Source organism: Coccinella septempunctata, chromosome 7, assembly GCF_907165205.1.
Source record: "Coccinella septempunctata chromosome 7, icCocSept1.1, whole genome shotgun sequence".
In the NCBI taxonomy this organism is placed as follows: domain Eukaryota; kingdom Metazoa; phylum Arthropoda; class Insecta; order Coleoptera; family Coccinellidae; genus Coccinella; species Coccinella septempunctata.
The window spans coordinates 9,423,414-9,435,970 of NC_058195.1; the positions used below are offsets into that span (position 1 = coordinate 9,423,414).

The window sequence follows — 12,557 nt, forward strand, 5'->3', positions numbered from 1 at the left end:
GCTCAGTGCAATTGCCTGAATACTACTGGTTTCGGGGGAGGATCGATTATGGTATGGGGTGGAATATCTTTGACCGCTCGCACAGACCTAGTGGTCGTTGATAATGGAGCTATGAATGCTGATAAGTATATAAGGAACATTCTTGAAGAGCATGTAGTGCCATTAGCCCCATACATTGGTGAAAATTTCATTTTTATGGACGATAATGCCAGACCCCATCGTGCGCGCATCGTTCATGAGTACCTTGAAGAGGTTGAAGTCTCTCGAATGGAATGGCCAGGAAGAAGTCCAAATTTCAATCCGATTGAGCAGGTTTGGGACAACCTCAATAGAAGGCTGAGAAGTTCAGAGAATCATCCAGCTACTCTTAATGACTTAGGAATCCAACTCGGAGAAATCTGGGAAGGATTAGATCAGAACATTTCAAGATCACTCATTTTGAGTATGAACAGTCGTTCCCGAGCTGTAATTAACGCAAGGGGTGGAAATACCAAGTATTAAATCACTTATCAGCATTTCAGTATTTCGAAAATTGTTCATTTCTCTTCTTTCACATAAGATTCGGTGAAATCCTGAATTTTTCTTCCATTAAATGTGTCTTGTTTCGTTCAAAACCTTCCCGAGAGAACATAAAAAATAAGTTATAAAGTCAATGTATATTTAACTTTCATTAAAATTGAGTTTTTCAGAATGTGCGTTAATTATTTTGCGCAGTGTATTTAACAATGGATATTGAATAGTAAATTGTGAAGCAGCTGATAGATTCACAGAAAGAAATCCCTATATTATCAAAAAATTATTAAGTGCATATAATAATTTGAAAAAAATTGAGTTCATCTCCGAAATATTCAGGCTAGTCCAGGAGTCGATCAATTTCAATACGAAATTCTTCATTTTCCTACTAGAATAGATGTGGGTTATTAACCTCCCATCATTCTCTCCAATGAAGAATCTCCCTGGATCCTGTTAATAATGTAGGTTTCTTATCACTTCCTTGATAATTAAAACCACACATTTATCGAACGCTGTGAATGAACAATGGAAATTCTCTCCCTCAGTTGCATTCCGCTTATCCAGAATCCCATAATTTGAAACCTAAATCGACGTTTTGCGGTTCAAATTACCCAGATCGATGAGGTGCATATGGAAATTTAAATTCAAATTGTGAAGTCATTAATGACCGTGCAAACCACTTGTTGATATTTGTGTGGAAAAACATCGGGTATTGATTTTCCCGACAGGCATGCCCAGTGCTCTCTACGTTCTGCCCTTAAAACATGTCTCACGTTTTCCATCGAATATTGTAGTGATTACCAATGAGAAATGGAGGATTTACTTTTGAATATTGTGAAAGAATCAACGGGATCTAAGTTGTCTAATATTAAAACAAGCGCTCAAGAAGCTCACGGTAAGTGATCAAGTCATACTAAATCGAATACACGTATAAGCCGCAATAATGATTCATTTTTCCAAACAGATTTGCTCGCCTCCCAAAACAATATTTTGAGAACGCCGTCTCATGAATTGAGGACAGTATGTTTTCTACCACTAAAATTGTCTCTCGAAAGCAAAAAGAGTAAATTGGTTTCATTTGCTTTAACTGGATTCAATGTGAGTAACCTGTCAGACAAAAATTTACGGGGGTAACAGGAATGATTTTACAGAAATTAATAAGAGATGAGAGATTTCAAGCAGGTATCGAACCGGAAGATGATTCTTTATGGCTGCCAGCACAACTGTTATCAGCTACAGCATCCATGCTCACCCACTGCGAAGATACCCAAGTCCATATCTTGCGAGTTATGCTCAATATGGCCTGCTCTGCCAGTTGGGCTTTGAATGGCCGTTTAGTGATGCTGTTGATAAATCGTTGTGGTGACGCTTATGAGACTGGTACACAGCCAGTTAGGGCTGCGGCACAAGCAGCAGCCAGCCAGACACTAATGGCTTTCTGCTCATTTCTCGGTAAGACAATCCCAAAATTCACCATTAGTCACATCAACTTTAAAACCTCTTACAGATGAAGAATGCCAAGAAATCTTACAACAACAACAAAAGCACAAAAACTCCGGCAGCAGCGCTGAGATGGTCTACACCAAAACTTCTGCTGTAGCATGTTTTAACGAAGCTATTCCAGTGATGCAGTACATCTGCAGCCGTCTGGAAGAGATGAGATTGTATGTCGTTCGAAATCTAACAAATTACGTGTGTTACATTGTCGAGTTTCAGGATTCCGAAGACGAATGAACTCACAGTGTTCCTTCTCGAGTGTCTTCTCACTTTGGTGAATACATTACCGCACACAGTACATTCCAACGTTCATTTTTCGACGTTCCTATGGCAGAGGTTTTGCCCAGCACTGTTGTCATTCCTCGGGGCACCTGGAGACCCCTCTGGACAATATTTAACTACCAACCAGTCGAAGATAGTCTACAGGTGAAATTTCTATCCTCATCATTTGGCTTTCAACCAAAGTTATTCTTTTTCAGTATTGGTATTCAAGTAGTGAGACTCGTTGGAAGAGAAAGAGCCTTGAGACCTGTACTGGAGGCGCTTTTCCACCGCATGCTTCTCCTACCAAGTCCTCTGAAACGTCTGGAGCCTCTCAAAGCTGCTAGGGAGTTACTTAGATCACCAGGAAGACTCGCAGATCTCCTTTTATTAAGCGGACCAATACATCGACATGCTGGTGATGATATGGCAATCATAAGACTGTAAATAGACTACTTCTTTCACTGCCAATTTGCTATAAGATGAGTTTTCAGGATCATGGACTCAATAGAAGAATCTTCACAATGTGATGATCCAAATGTCCTATTAGCTAGCGTAGAATGCGTAGATGCTTTATTAGGATCATTAGAAGCACTTTGTACAGGCGAGGGACTCGATCAAGAGGGCAGTGAGATAGCTAACTCCCGCTATATAACCTTGGAACAAGCTGATTACACAGGTCCTCTTACTTACCAATCTTTGGCAAGACTACCCAAACCATACAGGTGAGATCTAATACCTACTATCACGATGAAACTTGTGTTGGCAAGTGGCAATAACACTTCTTAATTTTTAGGGATGTAGTCGCTAATTTGAAATATCAAAGCGACGATGATAGTAGCGGAATTGAGGGAAATATTCCTGACGTTCCAGGCACAGAATCAGACTGCTCAGGTTCAACAGAGGGTCCAGAAGAATACGGTAGCCAATCGGAGGACAGCATAATGGATGACGAGAGTTTTTTGACAAACCAACAGCTGCAGAAACTGCACAAACTACCCAAATCACTTAACTTGGTGAGACGTTAGCATCAGATCCTTCAGCCACAATTCCTAACCTCTGATTTTCAGGGAAGAAGTGTTGTAGAGGATTGTAACAGGGATGTAGAAAGGCAGAACGCCAGGCAATTCATGAGAACACTTCAGAATGTATTGTTGCCGAAATTGTTGTCGCTTAGATCTTCCATACAGGTTTGATCTTTTTATTTCGATCCAGGGAAGCTTGGTAAGGCAAGTATTGATTTCAGATCGACGAAGTTCTGCAAGAGTTTGCATCTAAGTGTTGCCAACTGAACTCTGCGCAAAACTGCGAGGTAACAACGATCATGAATGCTGATGGTATATACTTAGCGACCTATTCCGCCCTGCTCTTGGATTTGAAACTGATACAAAGCAAGCATTTCGAAGAGAATACAAAGGATGTAAGTGGAAAACAAAAAACCAGCTCTTGATACTTATTGAAGAATATTTCAGGTTGCTGTCCCAATCACTGAATCCCAATTCGTCGAAGAAATACACGGTAGTGGGGTACTTGTCTATGTATCGGCAACTTGGCTTTGTGAGCTTTACCAGAATGTTCTAGCAAAGTCTTTGCTACTTAACGCCGGATACAACCCAAGCATCAATCCACAGCCAGCTATCGTTAACTTACTGACAGGTACATATATATCCAGTCCAATCACAATTATTGCTCGATTATTTGTAGATGTTGGTGGTTTGGGTTCATCGCAATTTTTGACGGATTGGCAAAAGCTGCAAAAAATTCAGGGCACGCCAGAGACAAGTCCAGAAATAGAAGCCGGAGTGAAGCTATCCAGGAGAGTCCTGACATGCTGTTGGAGTTCCGTGGTATCTGTGTTGGGTTCGCCATTAGTCGAAAAACCACACGTAAATGGGGCATCTGCACTGAGTAGATTAGTGGCCAGGAGAGCCAGACAAAAAAATCGTCAGAGGGTAACCGACGATATAATCACAGCTAGTCTCGAAGGTCTCCAGAAGGTAATCATTCAGAGCCTATTGGGTTTTGGTATTGATTTATAACGTTGCCAAATGACTGTCATTCAAATGGAGGTAAAACTATGAAATAAGATAATGTAGGGGATATGCAATCTCTTGTGAAACGCTATAAATCGATTAATACTCTTGATATAATGAAATTGTTTACATCACGATTTTTGTAGGCGGCCAATCTGAGTAACACGTTGAAACTGCAGTCCAGAAGTAGCAGCATACTAGCACATTTAGCTGCCACATCTTGTAAAACACAGGGGGCCAAATTATTGGCTTCACACGCTCTCTCGTTAGACGTGTTGGTTTCCAAAGGTAATTATCATAATTTCTTCGATTAAATTTCTAAAAATCCACGTCTTCCAGGTTTACCCCTGGGATCCCACAGTTCGGCGTGTTGGCCGCACATATTCAACGCATGCGTGGCCGTAGCGAGCTTAGAACATGCCCTATTCAGTAAAACGGGCTCTACACAATTGCTGATGGTTGCTCAAAACACCCAAAACAATATCGTAACATCGACAACGTGTTCCAACGTTTCTGATCGGTTGAATATGAGCTTCAACTCAAACGTCAACGAAGACGAGATGTGCATAGATGTCTACAGCTTCCTACAGAACAACTCCTACACCGGAAGCAACGGTCACAAACATAATTCAACTTCTATCCCCGAAATAATTGAAAGAAGTGGTGTCCTTAATGGACCTAACCAAGGGACTCTGCGAGGAGTTCAAGCTGCCAAAGTGTGCTGCGTTTTATCACAAAAATGTGACGAATTATTCCACTCCGCGGCATTCAGATTGTCCCTTCCTGGTCTCTGTAGTTTCTTAACTGAGCTCTGTAAAGCTTCTCACGCTCAACTATTTACTCATTCCGAGGAATCCCTCCAGAAAACCAACAAATGGTGGAAGAAAGAGCTGGAGATTCAAAAGAAACCACCCGCTATCCTACTTTTACACAGAGTTGGTGAAGTAACGTTAAAATGTATAAGATCTGGGAGGCCTCTGATACATCTGATGAAGGTATGGACAATAGTAGGTCCTCATTTCATGCAAGCCGCGTGTCACAAAGACAGGGCCGTATCGAAAAAAGCGGTGACTTGTATTCACGACGCTGTTACGGCTCTGTTCAACGAACAGTCTGAGCTGCCTCATTTCCATTTCAACGAGGCCCTTATCAAGCCCTTCGAGAATCTCTTGTGTTTGGAGCTGTGTGATCCAGACGTACAGGACCAAATAGTTTCTTGTCTCTGTGAATTCGTAGAAGCTAATAGAACTGAAATTTGTTCTGGTTGGAGGACACTGTTTGGTACTTTACGTGTTGCCAACGCGAAAAACAATGCGGTGGCTATACTGGAAGTTTTTCGTATTTTCCTATCCACCGACAACACTTTGGTGTTTGCTAATGCTGCGTTGGACTACATCCTATGTCTGTTAGCTCATATAAAGTCCAGTACACCGCCCGAAGATCAAACGGCGTCAGAACCTCTGATCAAGATCTCCACGGAAAAACAGAATATCATGTTGATGGACAAAGGATTGGATTATTCACCGAAAGCTGGTCCGATTGATTTGTGTGTGGAATCTTTGAAACTCCTCCAAAACTGTGTATCTATTCTATCGATGATGTATAACATGCCCAAATGCCCAACATTCAACCTAACCCATAGAATGACCATCGATACAGAACCTCAGCTAGTGGATAGAATAATGCAGAATATGGAATATATGAACATACTACAAGACGATGAATTATCAATAAACGTACCTCATGAAACACTATCGACATTGAACGAAATGAAACTTTGCGAAGAAAATCGAATAACCCTTTCCAAAATGGACAGACCAAGCGGAGTCCTCAAGATTTGGTATGTTCTCTTAGAAGGCTTATCGACAGCTGCTACAACTTGCTCGAACAAAAATCAAGCACTTATAGTGGATACTTTATTCACCCTCCTCAAGAATTTGATAATAAATCCGGGGATAAACTTTGGATTTTACTGTATCAATCATCTTCTCCTACCGATGGTTCAAAATTGGTTACGTCAAATAGCGAAAATGTCAGATAAAACTGGAGAAGCCTGGATGAACTTCAAACATTGCTGTGGTTTAGCCACTGAACTCGTGGTGGACTACATGCACCACTCTATAGAATATCGCGAAAAAGAGATGATTGAAAAATCCAAACAAGACCAAATCAACAATAATCCAGCAGCGAACTTGGCATTCAAGCAACTGCTGATAGTGCTTGTGGAAATTGGAGATCAACCTTATGAGAATTTCGCTAGGCTGGGCACATCCTGCTTGCGTCATATCATTCTGAGTGCTGGTAAGATCCTAACCGCTTACCAATGGGAAATATTCGTTGTTTACATTCACAGGGCATGTGCGATCAGTTTATACCCCTTACAACAACTGATCAGCGCCTTCAAAGAAAACTCCGACAGTTTCTACGGTGATCTTTCAGTGGTAAAAGTTGCCGCAAGAAAAGATTCAACTGTTGAAGAGAACAAGAGAATTTATGAGCTCGCAAGGCAGATATTCCTTATGCAATCTCAAAGACCAACATGCAACAAGTGCATTGGTAAACTCTGCGACTGTGATATTCCAAACGGTATAGTGATAGATTCGAGGAGTTATGTCTTCTTATTGTATTCCCTTGATCCAACTGCCATCTTGAACTCAGATCTGTATGCGACAAGGGTACCTTTCCGAAGGCTGGTAGTGGGGATACTAGCACATGAAATGTTGATTCAAACTATTTCCAGCGCTTTGTTACAGAACTTGAATCATATAACACCAATTCTGAACATTCTTCAGATCAACACCTGCAGCCTGAGAGGTATTCTTACGAACGTTAACGCAAAACACGTGGATATCATGTTGAAATGTCTCGAAATCTCCAATGTTAGAGCCAAACAATTCGATCAAAGGCCTGGCCTGAAGTTCTTGACTCAGAAGGTTGGGAACTTGAACAAAGCAGCCAATTTATACAACCAAGCCAATACGTCAGAAGTTGTACAGATTATAGTATTGATTGAGTTATGTCTTGATGGAATTCAAAAGTATAACATCAACCCTAAGGACCTCAAAGGTATATTGGCTCAGGATAGAAAAATAAATCCTTCAACGGATTTGGAATACGTCCAGCAATTCTTAGTGAAACTTCAGAGTAAATGGGAAGCTTTATGCGAGTCGTACGTTAAGTTGACTGAAGATTTTGGAAGGAAAATCGAGGATGAAAAGGAGAACTGTGATGAGAAAGAGAATACCCCCAAAGAGATTACATATAAATCTAAACCGCTCAAATTGGAGGACTTCAAAAAGGACGATGATTATTTAAGTACAGATTCCGAAAGCTATTTGGAAAGGGAAGTTCTAACGAACGATTATATAGAAGACGACTCTGTGTTTGAAATTCAAGTAAACCGTTCAAACTCGCCAGATATCAAGCAGAAACAAAGTGAAACATGTACTTCAACAGACGACGAGACCAATGAACTGGCAGCTAAGTACACGAAGCAAGTCTATGAGAAGTATAAAGTAGAACTTAATTCAATCAAATACGATACCAATACTATTTTACAAATGAGGAAATCTGCCATGTCAAACGACAATATAATTGCTGGTATCTATCCCAAAACGGACGAAAGATCTAAATCAGAAGGTTTCGATATATGTTCACCAAACGAGAGCAAATTAGAAGAAGAATGTCGAATGAAAAATAACACGATTACTTCTAGGGTGAACCCATTTTCAGTATCGACATATGTACCGCCACCCCAACCTATATTACCAGAAATTCAGCACCAAAGATCTGTCAGCATTTTCAAGGTTCGTATCATAAAGGTTCAGTTGAGGTTGATACTTTTTCACAAACTCATTTTTACAGGATGCAGAAGATTACAAAACGGCAAGAATAGAAACGATGGAAGCCTGTTTGGAACTTCTAGGCAGTCTGTCTTCTGACAGGTTAGGGCCATTAGCCTCAGTTCTCAAGGATGGGGCTATAATGCTAGTGAGGTCTCAAGATGACAAGATCAAATTGTCGGCAGAAAATTTGTTACAGAGAATGAATATTTCTTATATTGACTACGATAATTTTTAAATAAGCATGTACCATAATTTTCCCTCTTTGTTAAATACATGGATGTTATCAAATCAAATTATTCAAACGCTTAAAATCAAATTTAATAATGGAACACAAAGCTAAAATTCAACAAATATCTAATCCCGTATTATCTTGAAATTTTGATGTTCATTCAGGATGAAACTTAGTACATTCACTTCTTTAGTATTTATTTTCCAAAGTAAACAAAACATAAATGTGAATTTGTGAAGATTTTTGGAGAAAGTGTATTCATTCTTGAGTTAGCTCTGTCGATATAGTTTATATTTTTGTATGGCAAGTAATTTCTTGAAATGAGTTTAATGAAACTATACCTAGGAAAAACCAGAGGGTTTGTTTTATTTATGTTATCAACTGATCCTCAATAAATATCTCGATTCATAAAGAATGCCTTTCACTTTCCCTCATTTCGGATCTCGGAGCTTTTGAAGCGTTTTCTGCTGTGCTAGATGTGGAGTAGTTTTCTCTAACAAACCATGGTGGGATCTAAGTGGCAGTGCATACAGAAAACCGACATTTTCGCAAATAGTTGTTTTTGAAATTGTGGGAGTCCTCCATTGATAACATCAACATCTGTTCATGGTTCTTGGAAGTACATAAAACAGTTCTGGTATCGAAACAGTCTCCAACAGAACCATAATTGAGTATCCTCCTAAAGGATGGACTTCTTGACAGAGCAGCAGTTTCCACGTACTAGTCGACTTTCAGAAAAACAGCCATATCTTGACTCGTCAGTAAAAAATTCGTATCGCTATTCATCACACCAGTGTAACCGCTCCATTACCCAGCCTAATGTTTGACGCTTGTGCTCGCGAGTGAGGGAATTCTTCTTCACAAGGGATGGAGACGTTTTCTGACTGTGCTTGGGGAGATTGAAGTACCTGTAGCATCTAGAAGACGTTGACTTCCATTCGGCCTGTGCTGAAAGGCTATGTTCTTGCCGAAAGAGTTAAAAAACGGTCTTCTATTGGTGGTGTAGCAAGTGGTCTACCACTTCTGGGCCTTCCATCAACAGTTCCACCTAAAAAGTACCGCGAGAGCAAAGGTGATACCACACTTGGCTAACACTGAATGAATTGGCTACTTGCACTTGTGTTCAATGAACTTGAAACATCCCAAGGTCTCTGTTGGCAGCGTTGTCGGATAAAACTTGTCTTATCGATTTTTTCTTATGTAAAATCTTTGCTTTGATTGGGAACGAAATACAGACTCCAGAGAAAATCAGGAGAAACACCTTATCTTGTGATCACTGAATCAATCAAATTGTTTCTTTCAGAATACTGACCAGTCTGGTACTTGAGCGAGATGAAAATAGGAGGAAATTCAGGATTTTTTATGAATTTTGATACGTTTTACACTTGGAACAAGACAGTAACTCCCCAATAACACATGTCAAAATTATCACAAAGTCCACACAGTCTTACCTGGACTAAAAATGGAATGAATAAGTAGCAAATATATCACGATCTCTTCTTGTTCTGATTTCACTTGTCTCAATTCTTCACCTTTCACAATACACCAAATTTTCCAAAAATTTCAACATTTTGTGATTGTCACAGGCATTTTTCAACAAATTTAAGACAGCCAACAACCAACGTTTTTACTATCCGATTCGATTCAGTGCACCGAATTAATGATTCTATTTCCAAGCAGCCGTTTTTCAATAATCGGATACATACATGAATTTTAATGGAATCGCATGGAACTTGAGGGGCTTAACACTCCGCCATCTTGAATATTCTATATGGGCGATTAAAGGTGTGATAGTTTATTCTGGCGAGCTCTACCTTTGTTGAAAAAATAAAATCACTTTTGACTTCTAAGGGGATCAGAGTAGAAAAAAAACATCAATTCTCATGAAATGTCGATCATCATAACTTTTATTAGATAAAAAACCATATTTTCATAATTCATCCGTAAAAATAATCTGATTTGGCCAAACTTACCTTTTATACAGCAGTAGTTACAGTTGACAGTGTTTACAATTTCTTTTATTTCCCAGTCAACAATGAGAAATTCAAGTAGCGCAATATTTACACTTGCTTTATAAATGTACAATTTCGGGAGATCAACCATAAATAAATAATGAGCATTAAGTTGATCCAATTCCTTAAGTAATTAAATAATACCTAAACTGAGGAATAATTAGAAAACCTTTACAATTCAGCTACTTTGACAAGTCAGTCTTTCTCTTCTTCCTAGGGGGGGACCTAGTTTTTTCTGTACCAGAATCATTATCTGAACTATGACTATGTCCACTTTTCTTATCCTCACTAAAACTTTTACTCTCACTTCTACTTTTCCGTCTCTTCTTCTCTTTGAGAAAATCACAAACTTGAATGTATCTTTGTTCCCATAGTAAAGTCTGTCGCTGTTCTATGTCTGGATATTTTGCGATAAAATCAAAATCTGTTTCCAAGTTCAACTCCCAGCCTTTATTATGTCTTAACGATGATACCCCCTTGAAGATCTCCTTAACCTCTTCTGCAGGAACTTTCACTATCGATGCTACTTTTTTACGCTCCACAAACTGGTTTTTGGTGAAAAGATAGAGCTGAAAAAAAAAACGATTATGTCTATAATTTGGTAGCCTCCGATGATTTCGTCACATGACTCCTTTCATAGATTAGTATGTAGAGAAACGCACACAATGTCAACTCACCAAATAATCTCGTGCCCTACACATGTTGTCAGAAGGAACACCACAGATGGGAGATAATGTATCTGGTGGATACAATACCTCTGATTTTACCACCCAATTACCTCTGACCAAAACTGCAACTTTAGGAAGAGTCTTCAATAGACTGTCGGTTGTAAGTCCAGAACACCCAGCAAGAAGCATCAAAATTTGTTGAAATTGAACAATTTGAGCTGGAAGATTCAATTTATAAGTCACAGAATAGGTTTTCAGTGAAATTCTCTAACAAATTGTCTGTTTCCAAAGATTTAGACATTTCATTAGAGAAAACAGGAAATGATAAATATATAATACTCACATCCTTTTAACAACAATCTACATTGTTCTAAGAGAGGCAGTGCTCTAAGAGCATTTAGAGATATCAAGTGAGAAGGTAGTGAAGGTTCGTCAGTAGATTGTTCTTGATCTTTCCCCACTAAATGTTTCAAGTAAGTGCTTTCATCCAAATTATTTTCTTGATAAGTTTCATGCATGTATTCAGTGAATAATTTCATTTTTTCAACCTACAATAAAATTTTTGAATAACAGTTGCATCAAAACATTAATAAATTTCAAAAAATACTATGAAATTACAATTCAACTTACTCTACTAATAGTGCTTTCTTCTGTTTCCAATTCACATTCTAACCATTTCTCACTAGCTCTTTTATCATTATGGCTCTTGGAACTAAGTATCTGTTTCTGATTGGGTCTAGGGTTTTGTTTAAACTTAACGGTAATTTGTGTAGGATTACTTGGACCAGCTTCATTGTCTGAGCTTTCCTCCTCTACATTTTTTTTCTTATCTGGAGCCTTTTTATCAGATTCATAATCTACACCCAATGTAAATACATCTGCAATGAATTAGTAAGTAAAGTTATCTCAGAATCACAAATCCATTCACACATTGTACACTACATAAAAAAGATCTTACTCTTAACTGTCGTAAGATGAACTTCCTTGCCATTGAATGCCACAACCGCAATATGTTCAGGTGCACAAATATTTTTTTGAGAATGCACAGTCACAGTGTTGTCTGACTCATCATCTAGATCGAAATGACTATTGTAGGTTGATTCATGTGCATCGATACCAACTTTGAATTTAAATTCTTGATTTTCGGGCTTGAAGTAGGCATGGGATACTTCACCTCCTTTGAAGCTTCCAGTGATATCATTCAGGTGTTGAAATACATAAAGGCTATCTTTTAGACGTGTTGAATGATAAAGTGGAAACTAAAACAGATTCATTAACATGTGCAATGTTACACAAAATATATAACTATTACCTCAGCTACAACAGAATCGCTATCACTGTCATTATCCAACGACTCATGCATTTTACCCCCGAAAGAGATTCTGAAACAATTAAGGATGATTTTGATAGTTTTAATTCATATTTTAACACGTTATGTTCACTTGTGTATGAATTTCTGAGTTTGGAGGTTAGAAACTCAATGTTTATGGTCAGAAAGT

General features: G+C 38.8%; 2 protein-coding genes across 2 annotated transcripts; one reads left to right on the forward strand and one right to left on the reverse strand.

Annotated features, from left to right (window-relative positions):
- Window positions 1-1,018: 1,018 nt before the first annotated feature.
- On the forward strand, window positions 1,019-8,790 carry LOC123317031 (brefeldin A-inhibited guanine nucleotide-exchange protein 3). Its single transcript, XM_044903378.1, has 15 exons — window positions 1,019-1,408; window positions 1,478-1,611; window positions 1,665-1,965; window positions 2,021-2,177; window positions 2,230-2,436; window positions 2,490-2,714; window positions 2,766-2,996; window positions 3,068-3,287; window positions 3,342-3,461; window positions 3,518-3,691; window positions 3,744-3,927; window positions 3,976-4,268; window positions 4,451-4,592; window positions 4,644-8,110; window positions 8,169-8,790. Exons 1-15 carry the CDS (start codon window positions 1,324-1,326, stop codon window positions 8,382-8,384), a joined length of 6,156 nt encoding a protein of 2,051 aa, XP_044759313.1. The 5' UTR covers window positions 1,019-1,323; the 3' UTR covers window positions 8,385-8,790.
- A 1,466-nt stretch (window positions 8,791-10,256) lies between these two features.
- LOC123317034 (DNA-directed RNA polymerase III subunit RPC5) lies at window positions 10,257-12,557 on the reverse strand. Its single transcript, XM_044903384.1, has 6 exons — window positions 12,371-12,557; window positions 12,017-12,317; window positions 11,689-11,936; window positions 11,402-11,606; window positions 11,068-11,276; window positions 10,257-10,959 (listed from the first exon to the last, which is right to left on the reverse strand). The coding sequence occupies exons 1-6, from the start codon at window positions 12,419-12,421 to the stop codon at window positions 10,573-10,575; spliced, it is 1,401 nt and encodes a 466-aa protein (XP_044759319.1). The 5' UTR covers window positions 12,422-12,557; the 3' UTR covers window positions 10,257-10,572.

Coding starts and splice junctions, on each gene's coding strand:
- LOC123317031 (XM_044903378.1), top strand. CDS start 1,324: ATGGAGGATTTACTTTTGAATATTGTGAAAGAATCAACGGGATCTAAG. Junction 3,462..3,517: donor CGCTTAGATCTTCCATACAG/GTTTGATCTTTT, acceptor TATTGATTTCAG/ATCGACGAAGTTCTGCAAGA. Junction 8,111..8,168: donor GATCTGTCAGCATTTTCAAG/GTTCGTATCATA, acceptor TCATTTTTACAG/GATGCAGAAGATTACAAAAC.
- LOC123317034 (XM_044903384.1), bottom strand. CDS start 12,421: ATGCATGAGTCGTTGGATAATGACAGTGATAGCGATTCTGTTGTAGCT. Junction 12,318..12,370: donor GCGATTCTGTTGTAGCTGAG/GTAATAGTTATA, acceptor AATCTGTTTTAG/TTTCCACTTTATCATTCAAC. Junction 11,277..11,401: donor TAGATTGTTGTTAAAAGGAT/GTGAGTATTATA, acceptor TGAATCTTCCAG/CTCAAATTGTTCAATTTCAA.